This window comes from Prionailurus viverrinus, chromosome F1 (genome assembly GCF_022837055.1).
Source record: "Prionailurus viverrinus isolate Anna chromosome F1, UM_Priviv_1.0, whole genome shotgun sequence".
NCBI lineage: Eukaryota > Metazoa > Chordata > Mammalia > Carnivora > Felidae > Prionailurus > Prionailurus viverrinus.
In genome coordinates this window covers 2060720-2080577 of record NC_062577.1, presented here as the reverse complement: position 1 = coordinate 2080577, position 19858 = coordinate 2060720, and the positions used below count along the sequence as shown (strand labels likewise).

Sequence of the window (19858 nt, the reverse complement as noted above, 5' to 3'; positions counted from 1 at the left end):
TGTCTCTGCCCCACCCCCACTCACACCCTGTCTCTCTCTCTCTCAAAAATAAACATTAAAAAAAAAAAAACCCTTGACACAATGCTTAGAGCAGCATTGTTCATAGTAAGAAAAAAAAAAGAAGAAATGTAGATTCTCAGGCCTCATCCCAGACGTACTGAGTCAGCAACTCTGGGTGCGGGGCTGGGGGTGGCTCACAAACTGTGTTTAAACCAATAGGGTAAGTTTGAGTGGCCTGCTGCTCTTGAGTAAGACAACACGAGCTTTCCTTCATGTGCTGATACAAAATCCGTTCCTGGGAACCTGTTACTTCACTGTTGTTACTTCAAAAAAATGTGCCTAGGGACACCATATTGGGCGGCCACTTGCCATCAAAGTTTACAAAGTAAAGAATCTATGCCGTTTCCCCTAACGTGTTAGAAACCCAGTCACTAGGGACGCCCGGGTGGCCCAGTCGGTTAAGCGTCCAACTCCGGATTTTGACTCAGGTCATCATCTCACGGTTCGTGAGTTCGAGTCCCATATCGGGCTCTGCGCTGACGGTGCAGAGCCTGGTCGGGTCTCTCTCTCTCTACCCCTCCCTTGCACTCTCTCTCTCTCGAAGTAAAATAAATAACCTAAGAACGAAAGAACGAAAGAAAGAAGGAAGGAAGGAAGGAAGGAAAGGAAAGAAAGAAGGAAAGAAAGAAAGAAAGACCCAGTCGCTAATGAGGCAGGAAAGAAAAATGTCTCGTGAGATGATATGTGACCCTGGGGACAAAGAGGCTGCTGTTCCTCCTCCACCAGGCAGCCCCCCAGCTCCCACCAGCACGCCTCTTCTGTGGCTAGAACGGAGCAGTCTGCGTCCTGTGGATTTACAGACACTCCCGTAAAACAGCATTCTCCTTTCCTGAGTGTCCTCGCGCACATCTGTCCCTGGCTCTCCCCTTGAATGCAAATGTTTTGGCATGCTTTGCTTCCCTGGGTAAGGAGAGTGCCTTGCTCATTGGCATTTTAATAAATATTTATTTGGTGGTGGCCTAATTCATTATTCTCCTTGTCAAACCTCACGGCTGCTGCCAGCACTGAGCGCACGTGCATTCAGCCGACTCCCAACTGCACGGTCGTGGGTCTTCCTCCGGCGCCCCATGGAGACTCACTGAACAAATCGTCAGCACGTTTTATTTTTATGTTTTATTTTTAAAGATTTGTTGTTTTTTTTTTTGAGGGGGCGTGGGGGGGCACAGGCAGAGGAAGTTGCAGAGAGAGAGGAAGACACAGAATCCGAAGCAGGCTCCAGGCTCCGAGCTGTCAGCACAGAGCCCGATGGCGGGGCTCGAACTCATGAACTGCGAGATCATACCCTGAGCCAAGGTCGGATGCTTAACTGACTGAGCCTCCCAGGTGCCCCTTGTCAGCACATTTTAAAAGGTTGTGCTATAAAAGTGCAAGCTGCACAAGCGTTTTCTCCCTTGACTTCTTAACAGCCCCAGTGAAGAATGTTATTAGTGTTTTCAGATGAGGAAATCGTGGCCCCTGGAGCTTTGCTGCTGAGCAGTGAGGCCTCCCAGCTCTTCCCATTCTCTGACCTTCAGTGGCTCCCTATTGTCTGGGATAAGTACAGACTTTTTAGATTGGACAAGATGTCTGTCCGCACGCTGATATCCATGTTTTTTCCAGCTGAATTTCTTATCCCTCCTCCACCACGCCCACCCTAAGCTACAGTCAGAGTAAAAACCGCAAAACAACACTCACGGGGCCCTCACCGTGTGCCAGGCTCTTTAAGAGCAGTAACAACTCGTAACAACTTCTATGAGGTCCTGGCCCTGTTACCATCTCCACTTTACAGATGAGGCAACTGAGGCACAGGGAAGCTAAGAAACTTGACCCAAAGCCCTGTAGCTACCTCATTTGCATGCATTTGCCCACACACTCACTCTGTCTGGGGTCCCCACGCCTGACTTGGGTGCCTTGCAGACCCCAACTTTTCTTCCAAGCCTCACTGACAATCATCGTCATGAAACCTTGCCTGGTCCCTTCTCCCCCGGTGGAAATCCCCCTGCCCCATTTGGGCCCTCAGTGTACCTCAGTATGAGCCTCTTTTTTCTTTTTTTTTTTTTTTTTTTAATTTTAGAGAGAGCACGCGAGCAGGGGAAAGGGGCAGAGGGAGAGAGAGAGAGAGACAGAGAAAGGGAATGAATCTTAAGCAGGCTCCACAGCACAGAGCCCGATGTGGGGCTCAATCCCACAACCCCGGCATCGTGACCTGAGCTGAAATTAAGAGTCGGATGCTCAGCCGACTGAGCCACCCAGGTGCCCCAGTACAGAGCTCTTTTGTACCCCTCCTGTTACCATGAGCCCCTCAAAGACACAACTGGTTTTTAAGCTCTTTTTACCTGCAGAGCCCTGGATGCTCTGCAGAGCCCTGGATGCCTGGCCCAGGTTAAGAAGTCTTACTCAGCCGAATGCTGAAGGAATGAAGGAATGAATTGATGGAGGTACTGCTTCCCAAGTTGGGTGTTTATACACCAGACCGGTTTGGGGGTGCCCAGGAGTCTGGGGGAGCGACTGGCCTCGTTCTGATCGGTCTGTGTCTCTTGGGCAAGCTTCTGAGATTCTAAGTCCACCCTGATCTGACTAGGGGACAGCGGCTCAAGCTCGCCCTAAATACGAAGAGGGCAGGTGTAGGTCCCCCAGAAGGCAGGATGAAAGAGCCCTCTGCAAGCCGGGTTCCAGGAGCAGAGCTCCATGATGAGGACACCGCCATGCCATACAGCCGGTGGCAGCGTCCCTTCTATGGAGCCACGATGGAGCCTCCCTCTGCATCCTGGTCTTGGAGGAAAGCAGGTTCCATACGATACAAAAGGCCCTGGGGAGCGTCTCCGTGGGACCAACGCAAAGTTAGCTTTTACAGCTCGGCAAGCCGAGGCTGCAGACTACCCACCGCGGCGCAGGCGAAATGCTTCTGGCGTTTCCTTCAGATTCGACAGAGTCGACGTACCCGGAGGGCTTTTAAATGCTCCTGCGCAGGCGTGCCTCTTCCCGATCAGGTGCCTCTGGTTTAAGGTTGCCAAAGCCCCCCTGCCCCGCAGGGAACACACGCTGCCCTCCCAGGCCTCCTCCACACCCCGGCTTTCTAGTCACTTGCTGGAATACGGGGACCTGCTTTAATTTGTTGGGTTGTTCTTTTCCCACCCTACCCTATGCACCCTGGAGGAGAATGCGGTTAGGTGAAGACCGGACTTGCACACGTTCGTCCTTGACCTCCATCTCATTCTCTACACCCGCATTCTATTTTTTTAACGTTTGTTTATTTTTGGGAGAGAGTGGGGGAGGGGCAGAGAGAGAGGGAGACACAGAATCCGAAGCGGGCTCCAGGCTCTGAGCCGTCAGCCCAGAGCCCGACGCGGGGCTCGAACTCACAGACCACGAGATCATGACCTGAGCTCAACCGACTGAGCCCCCCAGGCGCCCCTGTACACCCACATTTTAAAAAGAAAATAAAGAGGGGCGCCTGGGGGGCTCAGTCGGTTTAGCGGCCGACTTCGGCTCAGATCATGATCTCGCGGTCTGGTCCTTGAGTTCGAGCCCCGCATCGGGCTCTGTGCCTGTTTCAGATTCTGTGTCTCCCTCTCTCTGACTCTCCCCCATTAATGCTCTGTCTCTCTCTGTCTCAAAAATAAATAAATGTTAAAAAAAATTTAAAAAAAAAGAAAGAGAAAACATGTCCTCCGCACAATCCTCGCTATTAGAATTCCCCGTTCTGCTTTGAACATGGGTCCTGCTGCCAGCGAGGGCTTCTCTGCCAAGCAGAGGGGCGGGGAGGGGGACTCCAAAGGGCCAGCGGCTCACCCCTGGCCAGAGGGGGCAGGAGTTTCTCTTTCACACTTACCCCCGGCTGGCCTTCACCCCCTCCTCTCTCCAACGCATCACCTCCCCCGCGGGCTGTCCAGGTCTGTGTCATGCCATCGTCCTCAGCAAGCCTGGGGCTCACTGGAGCCGAACTGGGTGACGGTTGCTTCCGTTCCAAGCCTACGACTTGAAAATAAAGTAATCCAAAACGGAATCCCTTTTACGTCACGAGACCGGGCTACCCCCGTGGCCCCCCAGTGGGAACAGTGTGTGTTTCACGCGTGTGTAGTGGAACAGCACAGATACACTTCTAAGGAGAGAAATGGACAGACAAGGAATCGGGGGTGACTGTGGCTAATGCCGGGGTGAGTGCACTCTCGTACTCTTTCTTATTGAGGATGAAAATCTAAGACTTACCGAGGGCCCGGGACTTGGGACTGGCTTGGCGTCTTTCTGCTCCTCTAGCCCCTTTTCCCCTTCTTCAGCGTACGGGGGTCGTGAGAATGTAGGGCTCGGTGCGGCAGTCCACTGAGTGCCTGTCAGCCTTCGATGCAGATTAATTTACCCAACTTCCTAACTTTCAGCTAAGCCTGTTCCAGATTTCAGCCCCTTGACCCCAAAGTTCCCCGGATGCCTGTTCTCACTAGGACACGTACCTGATTCTCCTCTTGCCTGAAACTGAGGCTACGGGGTTCCACACTGGACAAGAGCCCAGGCTTGGGGGTCGCGTATCACGGTTCTTTAAGGAAAGGATTCCCCACTTGCTCTGAACCCACCTTCCCGGTGGGCCCCAAGGATGCCTGTGCTCCCTCCGCCAGGCAAGCAGCCTAGAGGCTGGCAAAGTCTTAATGCTGAACGGACAGTTCTGAACGGACAGTGCTCCTAAGTGATCGTTTCCTATCGAAAACGGGCGTCAGAGATGAATACCAGAAAGGTACATACCTTGGGGCACCTGGGTGGCTCGGTCGGTTAAGCGTCCGACTTCGGCTCAGGTCATGATCTCACGGTCCGTGAGTTCGAGCCCCGCGTCGGGCTCTGTGCTGACAGCTCAGAGCCTGGAGCCTGTTTCGAATTCTGTGTCTCCCTCTCTCTCTGCCCCTCCCCTGTTCATGCTCTGTCTCTCTCTGTCTCAAAAATAAATAAACGTTAAAAAAAAAAATTAAAAAAAAAAGGTACATACCTAATTATTAGATGGTAAGAATGGCTTTTTGTTTTAGACAACAGGTTGTTTATTACGGTGTTTCCCCAGATTCCGTGCGGTATCTGGCAGCTGGTATTTCTAGGTGGTCCCGAGACTGGGTCACTCGACTTATTCTCAGAGTTCTGGGTGTCACTTCCCTAGACCGGAAGCCGTGGGATAGTAAAAAGTCCCAGGCCCAGGAGAACGCAGCAGTGAGGTCCAGACACAGCGTCAAGTGTCCGCTTAGCAAGCTGCAGTTTTCATATTTATAATAAAACGGGCTGCAGAAAAAGAAAAGTAACTTTCCCTTTTGTCCTGCTGTTTCCAAAGGCAGACAGCACCTCTCTGGCGACAGACGGGGTCTGCGTCGGCAGATGTGACATTTCCTGAGCGTCCGCTATTTAATGACAGATCTACTATTTAGCTGTGCAGTCGTCACACATGAGTGAGCTTTAGCGGTAAATGGGCCCTTATTAACAATAAGTGCCAATGCCAAGCTGTGTGCGCCTGAAAGAACTCTGATGCAAGGCGTGCCCACTGCTCCTCTCTCAGAAGGTCCTTCTGTGCCGTTTTATCTCTGGGATGGGGTATTTCAAAAGATAAAATATGGTAACCACAAACTAGCCACAGTAGTTTTCCTTCCCAGCATTCGGAAAAATCTACAGTTGCCCCTTCCCCAGGATTTACCAAAATTCAGGCAGAAGAAAGAGAGGCTGGGAATTGGAAGTCCTGAGCTTAACCTTGGATCTGTAAACATTGGTGGGCCCGGGGCGAGGTGGCCTTGGCAACGTCCTGCAGCAGTGGGGTGACACTTTGTGTCTCCAGGCCTCTTGTGTGGCATAAACCAGCAAGGGTCACGGTCTCCTGAACCCCTGGGTCAGAGGTGGTTGAAGGCATTGCTGGGAGAGGGATGACCTTGTGTTAGGTTCCTGACGGCGTATGCTCTCACAGGGCCGCCCCGTGTGTGGGTTCAACGTGACCGTGATCATTATGGAGACCCGCTTTGTGCCAAGGGCTTGGCACGACTCTTTGCCTAAGAATCACATAAATCCTTCCACGTAGGGATTATTATCCCCATTTCACTGATGAGAAAGCTACGTTAAAATGATATGTTTAGGGGCGTCTGGGTGGCTCAGTCGGTTAAGCAACCGACTTGTGATCTCGACTTAGGTCATGACCTCACAGTTTGTGAGTTCAAGCCCTGCATCAGGCTCTGTGCTATCAGTGAAGAGCCTGCTTGGGATTCTCTCTCTCCCTCTCTTTCTGCCCCTCTCCCGCGCATGTGCACACGTGCTCACTCTCGCCACATGAACTTTAAAAATAAAATAAAATAAAATAAAATAAAATAAAATAAAATAAAATGTGCACGGTCACACAACTGGTAAGAACTGGCGTCTGACTTTAAAGTGTATGATCTTTCCAGTAGACTCCTACCCTCAACAATAGTAATTTGTACATGTATATTATAAATTTTTAAAATACTAAAATTTCAGGGGCGCCTGGGTGGCTCAGTCAGTTAAATGTCTGACTGTTGATTTCAGCTCAGGTCATTATCTCACGCTCGATGAGTTTGAACCCTGTTACGGGCTCTGCGCTGACAGTGAGGAGCCCCCTTGGGATTCTGTCTCCCTCTCTCTCTGCCCCTCCCCTGCTCGTGCTCTGTCTCTCTCTCAAATATAAATAAATAAACGTTGAAAACAAATTGAAAAAAAAAACGAATAGCTGGCATGTATTAAACACTCATGTGCAGCACAGTCATAAGCGGTTCTTTTCATGATCACCGTAACCCTGCTAGGAAGGTACTGTCGTCAGGACGAGCTTCTAGATAGGCCTGCGGGAGGTTAACTCACTCGTGCAGATACACCGCGGTAAACGGTGCAGCCAGAGCTCAAACCCAGGCAGCCTGTGGGCAGAGCGTGTGCCCCAGCCTCCTAGGCTACCCTCCACATGGTCCTAGGGAGGCCAGGCAGACAGCAAGTGCCCTTAGCCTTGGAGCTGCTCGTCCAGAGAACCCCACGTCCCACTTCGCTTTGGACCCAAGAAGGACTGTGTCTTAGGATGCGTTTTAAAACCCGCTCATCCATGCGAAATGAGTTCCCTAACACGATGAGCTAAGAGATGGGGCCTCTTGTATGTAGGCCGCTGTCACAGTTCCAGTCCTTGCTGCCAGACCAGCCCCTGAAACGTGCCTGCCTCCACCCTCCCAGCCCGGCCAGCGTTTCCCCGGCCTGCTAATTGGAGCGAGGGACCTCGCTCCCAGAGGCTGCCTGGCCCCCAGCAGCCCTTCCCTGGCTGCAGACCCCCCTCCGGGCCATGCTTCCTCCCTGCTGGGCTTGTGGGCTGAGGCTGACACATGCACCAGACAGGAGCTTCGGGGAACTTCCCCCCACCCCCCACCCCCACTCCCCGAAGCACTTCCTTAGCGAGCACATCTCATTACTGGGCTCCATTTTCTGGTCCTGCACATGCTCCCCTCACGCTTAGCTTTCTGGTGCTACCACCTGTCACCTTTCCCGGCGTGGCTTTTAATAATGTAAATCTCCCCTCTCTGATGGCATCACCGCTCATCATGTGCCGTCTGGCGCCACATGAGCTCACCCGCTGGCACCCCTGAGAAGCTGGCCACCCAGCGCAGAGACAGTACCCTGTCTTTAAGGGGGTTCGGCTCTGGCCCAGCCCCCCAATGAACAGGTTCAGGCTCTGCTGGCTTTGGTGGAAGGGACAAGCCTCTTCTCTGGCTCCATCTGACCCAGGACGCTCACTGCAGGGCGAGTGGGTCAGGGGCCCCTGCCCTTTCACCTTCGCCAGCGGGCAACTGGCTTTGGGCAAGTCACTTAAGTACCCACTGCCCTTAAAGTAAGGATGATGGTGATAATGGCCATGTTAACGTTTCCCTAATAAAGCTGTTGTGGGGAATCAAATGGAAATAAGGATGAGAAGGTCCCCTGTAAATATAAAATTCGGGCCGCCTGAGTGTCTTAGTCGGTTAAGCATCTGACTCTTGGTTTCAGCTCAGGTCATGATCTCATGGTTTGTGGGTTCAAGCCCCACGTCACGTTCTGTGCTGTATGGAGCCTGCTTGGGATTCTCTCTCTCCCGCTCTCTCTGCCCCTTGCCCGCTCATGTTCTCTCTCTCTCTCTCTCTCTCTCTCTCTCTCTCTCTCTCTGTCTCTCAAAATAAATTTTATTAAAAACTTTTACTGGGTGGCTCAGTTGGTTGAGTGTCAGGCTTCAGCTCAGGTCATGAGCTTGTGGTTCATGAGTTCGAGCCCTGCGTCAGGCTCTGTGCTGACAGCTCGGAGCCTGGAGCCTGCTTTGGATGCTGTGTCTCCCTCTCTATCTGCCCTACCCCCACTTGTGCTCTGTCTCTCAAAAATGAATAAACATTACAAAAAATTTTTTAATAAAATTTGTAAAGAAGTTATGGCCATGGTACAGATGGCTGGTGATGAGTCAGTGATGAAGTCACTGATTTTGTCAACACAGAGTAGATGCTCCCCCAGATAGGCCAGGGGAGCTCTCAGCCTCGTGGCATCTGCCCTCTTAGCCCCCAGACTCAGCACCGGATCCTGTTCCCCTGGACCTTTTCTGGGGGAATGGCCCCATGAACCTTGACTGGGTCAGTAGGATTACTATTGTAGTTTGGTGCAAAGAAACTCTGTCCGATTTAGTTTGATTCTGCAAGTAACTGAGCTGTGATGCATGGATCTGTATAATTCTGTAAAGATAACTATGTTTGGATGGAACACAACTCTCAGATATGTTTAAAGACTCCCTCTGTTAACTTAGGGAGCACGGCCCTCTCGTCCACCCATCCCTCCCAGGATCAGGGTCATTCGAGACTTCCAACAGCTCGTCTGTCAGGTCAAGCAGGCACATCGGGTAAATCGAACAGGAAAGGAAAGTCATGTATATGGGGGTCGGTGTGTCGGTGGTGGGTTAGCACTAGAATCTTAGGTTATAAAGTGGAGAGTGCCCTTTATGTAACAGCTGGAAAATTACACCTTCAATCCCCTTTGGAAACTTTTACAGTAGATTTGTCAGAATGTCCTAGGCACGGAAGGATGTGGAGGGTTGCTGAATTTCGTGGTAGGTCAGAAAAGTAAGAGTGCTGAGAATACATACTGGGGGCACACTGTTTACAGCTCCTGTCCTCTGATCATCTCTCTTCATGTCTGGAGAATCTTCTAGAAGGAACTAATGAGCCATAAGCAGACAACATGAGCGTATCCAGAACATCTGATCAAGACAGGAAAGAAAGGAATGAAATAAGGGAAACACCACATCCAGATTTTAGAGGTTCAGATCAAATTCAACAGGGAGCGCGTACCTTTGCAAAAGATAGAAGCAGACCACGTAGTCTTTAATTTAATTTGTTGGGGGGGAGGGAGGAAAGTCATTTGATCCCATCGCTCCTGTCACTATGTATGGGCAGGCTCATTCAAGAATTTTTTGCTTTAAGTGTTAAAATTAAGGCTGGTAGGGGCACCTGGGTGTCACAGTCATTTAAGCGTACGACTCTCGAACTCTGCTCGGGTCATGATCTTGCAGTTCGTGAGTTCGAGCCCCGCATCAGGCTCTGTGCTGATGGCGTGGAACCTGCTTGGGATTCTCTCTCTCCCCCTCTCTCTCTCTCTCTCCCTCTCTCTCTCTCTCTCTCTCTCTCTCTCTCAAAATAAATAAATAAACTTAAAAAAATAAAATAAAAATTAAGGCTGCTAGAAAGGCTTCTTATGTCATTCACCTGGTGTAGAAAAGTCTATTTACACTAGTTGATTTGAGGAATATGTCTTCTTCTTGCCTTCCTTTTTTCTTTTGTCCTTTCTTCTTTCTTCCTTCCTTCTTTCTTTTTTCTTTCTTCCTTTCTTCTTTCTTGAATAATATTTTATATGTGTGTACTGCTTTATATTCTGCCTTTATTTCTTTGTTGCTTCCCACCTGTCCTTCAAGACTAGGGGTCGTGGGTGGTACAACAGCCCAACTTTAGGGGTATGGAAGCCAGGGTCCACACCTGAAGTCACACAGCCACTCAGTGGTGGTGACATTTAGACTAGAACCTGGTCCCCTGGCTCCTAGCTCACCGTGGTGCCCATCACACCTGGAACCTGTAAGAAAGGAGATTGGCTCATCCCATGCAGGGACCCTTCTGTTATCTCTCATTTCTCCCTCAAGAGCTGAACCCCACCTGCAAATCTAGGGGAAGCAGGAAAGTCACCCTGGTGTGTGGCGAGGTCAGCACAGTGCTCCCTCCGCGGACGTCCAGCCTCCACTCCCACCAGGCAGGGCTGGGGCACCGACTCTGGCTTTCTCTCTTCTGAGGCGGACAAGGTCGCCTAGAGGACAGAGTGATGGATATTTCCGTGGCTCACGTCTGTCACAAGGAACCTCAGCGTCTCCATCGCAGGCGCCGGCCTCAGCAGGAAAGACGCAGGGTCCTGGAACAGACTGGTTCTGTGGGTTGGCCGTTCTGTCTCAGCCGACTCGCCCTTCGGTTCCAGACTCTCCTCCGAACCATCCGACTTGTTCACTTTTCTCACTATTCTTGTTGGTGGATTTTGACGAACCTGTCACACTGGGCTCTGGTTTGCCTTGAACCCTTCCCAGACATGTTTTAGGAACTTAGGAATAGATCTGGGGGCACGTGGGTGGCTCAGTCGGGCTCTCTGGTGTCAGCACAGAGCCTGCTTCAGATCCTCTCTCTCTCCCTCCCTCTCTCTGCTCCTTCCCCGCTCAGTCTATACAAAATAATAAATAAAAAAAATTTTAGGGGTGCCTGGGTGGCTCAGTCGGTTAAGCATCCAACTTCAGCTCAGGTCATGATCTCATGGTCCATGAGTTTCAAGCCCCACATCAGGCTCTGTGCTGACAGCTCAGAGCCTGGAACCTGCTTTGGATTCTGTGTCTCCCTCTCTCTCTGCCTCTGCTCTCTCTCTCTCTCTCTCTCTCTCTCTCTCTCTCAAAAATAAGTAAACATTGAAATTTTTTTTAATTAAAAAAACAAAGAACAGATCTGGAAGGCTCAAAGATAACTCTAATACTCTGCAATCAGGACAAAAATGATGCCCAAATGGCATTTCTTGTGAGGTTGATCTGACTTCACCTTGATTCATTTCTACTGACCTGATTCTTAAAAAGTTGTGGACTGGAGGGCACCTGGGTGGCTCAGTCGGTTAAGCGTCTGACTCTGAATTTTGGCTCAGGTCATGATCTCACGGTTCGTGGGATTGAGCCCCACGTCTGGCTCTGTACTGATGGCACAGGGCCTGCTTGGGATTCTCTCTCTCTCTCTCTCTCTCTCTCTCTCTCTCTCTCTCAAAAAGAAATGAACTTTTTTAAAGAGTGTGGGCTTGGACATCAACGTAAGGCGATTCAAAATATAAAAGTGTAAAAAGACGTGCAAGGTGTCAGCACTTAATTGACTCTGAAGCCTCTAGCCTTGTAGGGGAATCGGCGTATCCTTGGTGACACAGGTGCACTGAGCATTTCCCGTGGCTGCGACACGGTCCAGGGGCCAGTCACTGTCTCCTGTGTGTCTGTTGAGGGCCTTCATTGCAGGGCCCTACAAAGGACTGTAAACAAAGCTGGCGCATGAGAACGGTGACGGGTGGTCTCTCCCCACCCCCACCAACCTCACCACCATCCGTGGTCTTCTCTGTTGCTGAGCGAGCCTTCCAAAGGTCACGTTGGCCAGAGCCTTCCTTGGAGTCTGATGCAAACCTCCAGCTGGGAAGCTTCTGGGTAGAGAGAGGGGCAGCGAGGAGCCCCCTACGTCCACACCGGGTTCTCTTCTCCGTGACTAGGGATGGACACGAACATCTGTGCACATGATCACGTGTGGTGGCAACAGCGAGCCCTCATGGGGACCACCCCTCAGGAGCCCCCGTGTGGTGGCCACACCGTGATGGAGCGTCCACACTGCCCAGGAGCGAGGTTCTGCCTCTGTCGATGAGTCTCTCGCAAATCCTCCTGGAGTGTCTCGGGCCGTCCGGGGAGGGGGGCTGCCTTGGTTGATGAGCAAGACGCCCAGAGCTGCAGCCGGCCCCACCGGCCGCCGAGCCATTAGATAGATGAGGCAAAAGTGGGGTCTTGACCACTGAGGGTGGCTGTTGGTCGAGGAAATGCCAACCTCCTGTCGTTGGAATGTGTCCACTCAGACCACGCCCCGGTTTTCTGGATCTCATTTTGCCAGTCCTGCCTTTGCGACTGAAAGCAGGGACCGTCCCCCCTGCCCTGAGAGCTGGGAGACAGCTGTGGGTGTTCACGACGGCAGGGACCCTCTCTGTGCCCCGGAGCAGCAGGGACAGGAAGGGCTGAAGCAGGTGCCCCCGGGAACCCACCAGCATCTGCAACAAAAATGAAAACTTCTGGCAAGTCCGGGGGACCGTGTTGATCACAAGTGGTATCTTCAAAGCGCTTTAATTACAGAGGATTAAGCCGAACGCCAAGTGCTGGAATGAGGGAAGAATTGGCACGAAGGAAGTCAAGCAGAAAAACCTAATTTCCTTCCTTTAAGGGGAGAAAAAAAAATATCCATTTATTTAAATGAACTGCGGAGGAAAAGAATGGCATTTCCCCACCCCCACCCAGAGTTCAGTGGGTCTTGAAAGGACTGCGTGTCTCCTGGGCCAGACCGGCGGCCAGCACCGTCAGCCTGTCTGCAGAAATTGGAGGGCAGGCTCGGAACTTCATTACGATGCAGGAGCACCCCCCCACCCCCCACCCCCGGACAAATGACTCGCTAATTCAGCCCCTTCTCTCCCACGTCTCCATGCGGGCCCTTGCCTGGCTTAGCTCATATTTTACATTCAGCACCTCTGGTTACCCAGAAATTGCATGTGAAATTGTGAGATCGAAAAGCAGCGGGCCATGTGACTCCATCAGTTCTGCCTGGCATTTGCATCCTCTCTGACTTGTAGCGCTCAGAGGCCGGGCGAGGGGCTTGGCTTACGGAAAGCCCGGAGGCCCCAGACGCTACCAAAAGTTGCCGTCTGAATATGTGCCCTCGGCACACCTGCTGTGTGACTGGGGCAGATCTACCCGCACGAGCGGGGCTGAAATCAGCACGGAGACGTTCACAGTGAACGAGAGAATTGCCAGAACGGAACGTAGACCAATGTGCTGCTTGCTGTCACACACACAGTGACGGTGTTTTACTCGTAGGAGCCTGCGAGGACCAGCGCGTAATCCCTAGCGCTGTCTGCAGGGATCCCCCCGTGGCATCCCGTTTGTGATTCACGGGACCCGGCGTCCGGGGCGAGAAGTTCTAAAACCTTACCGCTAACACGGTGATCAGAGAGTGCTAGGATGTCACAGTTCAGAGGGAGGCGAGTATGCATGCGGGAAGGAGGAAGAGGGAGAGAAACAGGAATCACGCACCCACCCTGCGCTGGTTACTCTGCAGGTCAATTTCTTTCATTCTTCCCATGGTCCCCTGAGAGAGGCCTCGTTGTCCCTATCACACAGGTGAGAACACTGAGGTGCCAAGAGGCTGGACCACATACGGGAGGCAGTACTCGTCATGATGTAAAAAGTATGAGCTTTGGTGTCAGGACAGAGGTGGGATCAGAGCCCAGCCTTACCACGAACATTTTCAGAGCTTTGGGGCAAGTTCTGGAGCACTAGTTGTCTCATCCGGACAAGGGTACCTATGCATTGGCTTGTCAGACTCAATAATGTCCTTTGGGTGACAGCACAGCCCTAACACACAATAGACCCCCAGGAAATGGCAGGAATCGTTATATGACAACCCCCCCCCCCCCACAGCGGGAGAACCAGGATTTAAACCCCGAGAGCCTCACCCCAGCCATGGGTTCCTTCCACTGTGACACCCGGCCTCCAGATCCACCCTGAGTGCTGTTCTGAGGGATGGGAACCAGCACCGCTGGGACACAGCCAGGGCAACCGACGAGGCCCGTGCCCGTCAACCTTGTACATTGCAGGCCAGTTCCCGTGTCTCAACAGACAGGGAGAAGATAAACAGGAGGGTGCCCTCGCTCCATTATGCACAATGCAGATTATTCTCGGAGCATTTCTGCATGTTGGAAATCTTTTATTTAAAAATGTATAGACCCCTCTCTGCGAAACTGCCTGACTGACATTTCATCAGACCTGACAACTGATCCGATGAGGAAGGCAAGACACAGAGATGAGGTTTAAAAGAACCCTCTACAGAGCTGCGGGGTTCGCCACGTGGTATTATAAAAATCATCTGGGGGCGCCTGGGTGGCTCAGTCGGTTAGGCGTCTGACTTCAGCTCAGGTCACGATCTCACGGTCCGTGGGTTCGAGCCCCGCGTCGGGCTCTGTGCCGTGACAGCTCCGAGCCTGGAGCCTGCTTCGGACTCTGTGTCTCCTCCTCTCTCTGCCCCTCCCCCACTCACGCTCTGTCTCTCTCTATCAAAAAATGAATGGGGCGCCTGGGTGGTGCAGTCGGTTAAGCGTCCGACTTCAGCCAGGTCACGATCTCGCGGTCCGTGAGTTCGAGCCCCGAGTCGGGCTCTGGGCTGATGGCTCGGAGCCTGGAGCCTGTTTCCGATTCTGGGTCTCCCTCTCTCTCTACCCCTCCCCCGTTCATGCTCTGTCTCTCTCTGTCCCAAAAATAAATAAACGTTGAAAAAAAATTAAAAAAAAATGAATAAACGTTAAAAAAAATTAAAAACAAAAAAGAAAAAAAATCATCTGTCTCTCTCTGTCTGTTACCCTGTGTATCACCAGCCTTTGTGTCTTGGGAGCCTAGCCCAGTGCTGGAATATAGCAGGTGCTCACTGCCACATTTGGACTGAACTAGCAACACAGAAGCAGAGGCTGATAAGGGCACAGACACCTTCCAGTTCCCCAGGACTTGAGCCTCCAGAGCTGTGTGTGCGGCTGCAGCTTGACTTCGGCTCACCTTAGGGCTCGGGGGGCAGGCGGTTTATTTCCATGAGTGCTCCGCTAGGCCGTGGGGGTGGAGCGGGCTGGCGGTCGTGTCTGGTCCGTGGTCAGTTCCTCAGGAGGCGGGTTAAAGGGACCCGCTCCCGGTTCCCACTGAGACGCGCTTTCCTTCCCTGAAATGACAACTCCTGTGCACTCGCTTAATGGGATCCCAAATAACACGTTTCGAACGAATCTTTTTTCACCGTTGCTCCTTGGAACACATTTCAAATGCTGGCCATTAAAAACAGGCCATTTCACAAGCCTTTAATGATGACACTAATAACTGTGGGTTTTTGTCTCCGAGAGTCCTGATGAGCGGAGGCGAGGAGTAAATTATGGAGCTAACGTTTATGTCTGTGGTTTATCGATCTGTGAGGAGTCCTCTTCCAGGGAATTACGCCAGCCCCCAAACCTCGGCCATCCAGATTGCCTGTTCACCTGTGTGACTGGCCCACCAGCATACAGTTAATTTTCAGTTTATATTAATAAGAAGATAAAGAACACGATGTGCCGTTTCTGTAAGAAAGTAACGGACATAGCAAAACATGCCACCTGGTAGTTACAAACAGGTCAGGTTTCCTGGTATGTCGTTATTATTTCCAGGTTATGTCGTTAACCCGTGTCATCATGAGAAGGTTCCCTGCCGCGGTGGATGCTCGTGTCCCCAGAGTGCATAGAGGGTGCCCCATCATAAAGTATCCAACGACATCACTGCACGTCATTTCCCGCCTTTGTTTCCTGCAGGTGAAAGTCATGCTTCGCATCTGTTCCACGCTGGCCCGCGACACCTCCGAATCCAGCTCATTCTTAAAGGTGGACCCGCGGAAGAAGCAGATCACCCTGTATGACCCCCTGACCTGCGGAAGTCAAAACGTCTTCCAGAAGAGAGGCAACCAAGTTCCCCCTAAGATGTTTGCCTTCGATGCCGTGTTTCCTCAAGATGCTTCTCAGGTGGGTGTGGCCCCTCCCACCGTCCCCAGCCACAGGCTCAGGCAGTGTTGATTGGTTCCAAGAAGCCTTCCCCGTCCACCAGGACCTGTGAGCTGGGAGGGTGTCTTCCGGAGTGTTCTGACGTGTCAGTTCTTCCGGCTGTACAACTTGTGGAAACCCGTGGGAGCTCCGTTGAATAGTTCGGTCCCATTGAATTATCGGTGTCAGGCCTCGGGTGGCATCATGGTGCCAGGATTTCAACACAACACATCCTTGGAGAGAAGGAGGAGGGCGGAGGAGGGCGCCAGTCTGCGGATGGCTTACAGAAGCAGGGACTGGAAGGCAGAAGCGGAAATTTTAGGAACAACAGCGTGAAGATGGTGACGCGTGGGGTCCGCTAAGAACACCACGCCTGCCTGGGCTCCTGGGTGTGTCGAGGAGCTGGGTTTGAATCAGGCAGAGTTCTAGGGCCCTATGGGGGGCAAGTCCTAGTGAGGCATTGGTGTGGCAGGCAGGGAAGCTGAGGCTCACGTGCAGTCCTGCGGCCTGAATCGGTGAGGTGGAGTAGAGGGGAAGAAGAGAGGCGAGGGACAGCCGTCCTATTAGTTAGCTGGTGATGCGTTACAACTCAGGGGCTTAAACCAACGAGCATTTATTATTCCTTGTTAATCTATGGTCCGGCCGAGCGTTCTTCCATTTCTAGCTTGGCGCACTTACGTGTCTATCCCATGTTTGGGGGCTGCCTGGCTTTAGGCTGGTGTAGAATCCGCGTTGTTTCTCCTCAAGCAGCAGGCTCTCCGGGGCTTGCGCTCACGGCGGTGGAATGATCCGCCTCCCGAGGCTAGGCTTGGCGTTGACAAGGCTTGGCTTCTGCTGCATTCGGTTGGCTCAGATCTGAGGGGTGGGAAGAGACCCCGCCTCTTGAGTGGTGGCACTGCAAAGTCACCCTGCAAGGGGCGCGTGCACACGCACACACACACACACACACACACGCACACACACAGAGACATAGGGAGTGTGGAGAGTTATGGCCGTTCTGCTCCAAGTATAATTTGGAGGCTCCTTGGGGGCCCAGAGTGCCAAGATTCCTGGACCGGAGCTCCTGGAGCCAATCCCAGTAAGAACAGATGTCCACTGGAAGATTCGGTCACACCATCTGGTGCAGTTCATCTGCAGTGAATCGGCACGGCTGAATCTTCCGGTAGATGCGTCACCCAGGTTACAGGTGTGCGGTGACCTGCCTCGCCTGCGTCCTGGCATCAGACGGCTGCATCTTCGGATACGTTTCCGGCTGGCCCTTCCCAGGATTCGTACAAAACAGGGTGCTTCGGGGTGGCCAATGCCTGCAGCGGAGCCTGAGGACAAGGGTGCTCGCAGCTCCTGTTTGTTTCCAACGCTGCATCCGAGTATAGAAGAGAGGATACTCACACGCGCCCCAGAATCATACCACAGACACACAGTGCGTGTTACAGGCTCCCGAGCTGGGCACATGGTTTCCCCAAAGAGTTTCACCACGAAGAGAGAGAATACAAAGAAGTTCGATAGTTTCTCTCTGACTTTTGTGTGCACGCACGCGCGTGTGTGTGTGTGTGTGTGTGTGTGTGTGTGGTACCACCCAGCTCACTAATCTAAACCTGACATCGTGTCTAATAAATGGCCTGCACGTAATGTAATTAACACAGTTAAAACTTTCCTGAAGCGGTCCTCCCCAAGTTGCAGAAATTCCAAAGCAAACCCTAAATGGAGTGTGGGCTGTTAATGAGTTTTAGATTTATTCCCGAAAAGAGCCATTTTTAATTGCTCACGTTTGCTTACATTTCACACGGGGCTCCACGCGACTGTCACACTCGCTTCCGGAAGCTTCTCTTTTGTTAAATTCGCCAATAATATAATGCATTGCATTTCTCTATTCAATTTGTGGTTTTCGGGAAGTTTCATATACATTAACCCACTGGACTCTTCTCGGAGTCTGTGCTGTAAAAGAGGGAAGTTTTGCCATGTTCACATCCTGCGCAAGGAAACTGAGGCTCAAAGATGCAGCCTCTCATTCCGTAGTCCCTTCCCTGAGCAGACCTCGCTTCCTGCTCTCCTCCCCATAATCTCTCTGTCCTGCATCTCTGACCTCCCGCCATTTTATTCGCTGTTTACTAGCAGTGTGTCCTTGGGCGGGTCACTGCACCTCTCTGGGCCTCAGCCTCCTCATCTGTAAGCTGAAGACAGACCCAGATCAATGTGATTCATTGAGCCGATACATACGAGATGCTCGAAATAGAGCCAGAGCGTGGCGAGTATTTGATAACTGTGAGCTATCTTTGCCTGTCGTGTCATCACTGATGACAGTCATGGTCAGCCTCAGTGCCCAAGAGGTGAGCACCCTTTGAGCCTCCGAGGCAGGAAAGCAGGAAAGTGGACGCAGTGGCTTCCGCTCTCAGGTCCTCAGTGGGCTCATGAGCTGCAGCCACCAGGGAGGTCCCAGGCGGTTATGAGCTTGGCTTTCTCTCAGTCTCTCGGGACATCAGCTAAGCAATGATTGGAACAGTCCTTGCTCCTCACTGCCCTGGTGGACCCTCCCTAGGACCCATGGTGGCCTTGGCAGTCATCAGCTGCCCCCTCCGGGGCAGACCTCCACTGGGTCTGGCTGTGGGAATGTGTCTTAGTCCGTTTGGGCTGCCGTAACAAAACAGCACAGACTGGCGGGCTTATAAACTACAGAAATTTCTTTCCCACAGTTTTGGAGGCTGGAACGTCCAAGACCAAATCCTTCCCAATTCACAGCTGTCTTCCCGCTGAATGGGGTGAGGGAGCTCTCTGGGGCATCTTCCCCAAGAACACTGATCTCGTTCATGAGGGTTCCACCCTCATGACCTACTCACCGCCCCCCCCCCCCCCCACACACACAAAGGCTTATTTCCAAATACCATCACAGTGGATGTTAGGTTTCTTGTTTTTTAATGTTGATTCATTTATTTTGAAAGCGAGCAAGCAAAGCAGGGAGGGACAGAGATGGAGACAGAGACAGAGACCAAGAGACAATCCCAAGCAGGCTCCACACTGTCAGCGCAGAGCCTGATGCAGGGCTTGAAACCACAAACCGTGAGAACATGATCAGAGCTGAAATCAAGAGTTGGACACTTAACCAACTGAGCCCCACAGCTGCCCCTGGACGTCAGGTTTGAACATAGCAGTTTTGGGGGCACACATTCAGTCCCTCACAGGAAGGGCGGTGGGGAGGACTCCAGCATGTGGGTAAGTGGAGGCTTCCTGCTGCCCGCGTCTGTGCTAGGGAAGGCTCCCTGCCTCTCTGGGCCCCCCAGACAGAAGGCAGCAGGGGGCCCCCAGGGGCCACTGTCAACCACTAACAATACGAGATGGACAGGTCATTGACCACTGGAACTGCAGGAATTCAGCAAGGGGAGCCCCGTGAGGCCACTCCCGTGTCTCCTGTGGCCACTGGCCTTTGCACAGATGATTCTGGTCCACACACAACCAGCTCTCTCCCTGCCGCCCTCGTCTATTTGGTGGCTGGCTCCAGGTGGGGCTGTGAGCCCCCTGGCTCCCCTCCTCACTTCATGTCCAAAGGAGGCAGAGTTCATGCAGCAAGAACTTCTCCCCCCTCTGCAGAGGTGCCCATGGGGAGTTCCAGATTCTACTGCTCGGGGCGCCTGGGGGCTCAGTGGACTGGCCTCCGACTTTGGCTCAGGTCCTCATCTCACGGTTCGTGAGTTCAAGCCCTGGGTCGGGCTCTGTGCTGACAGCAAGGAGCCTGCTTAGAGTCTCTCTCTCGATCTTTCCCTGCCCCTCCCCCGCTTGCGTGCGTGCTCTCCCACCCACCCCCCCGACACCTTAAATAAATAAATAAACATTAAAAAGAATATTCTACTGCCTCAGTCTCAGGGCTTCGAGCCACCCTCTCGCTGCCTAGGTCCTGGAGGTGTGACAGATCCTATGGTCCCCATGGCAGCCTTGTCCTGCCCCCCCTCCCCCTAAGTCCAGGAGGAGCCCC

At 52.4% G+C, this 19858-nt stretch overlaps 1 protein-coding gene across 2 annotated transcripts in view; it reads left to right on the top strand.

The window, feature by feature from the left end:
* Positions 1–19858, top strand: part of KIF26B (kinesin family member 26B) — a 474080-nt gene that overhangs the window by 373931 nt on the left and 80291 nt on the right. For both annotated transcript variants that reach the window (XM_047840985.1, XM_047840984.1), the window contains one exon: positions 15670–15876. In XM_047840985.1, coding sequence (XP_047696941.1) covers positions 15670–15876 — 207 coding nt within the window. The remainder of the gene's footprint in view (positions 1–15669; positions 15877–19858) is intronic.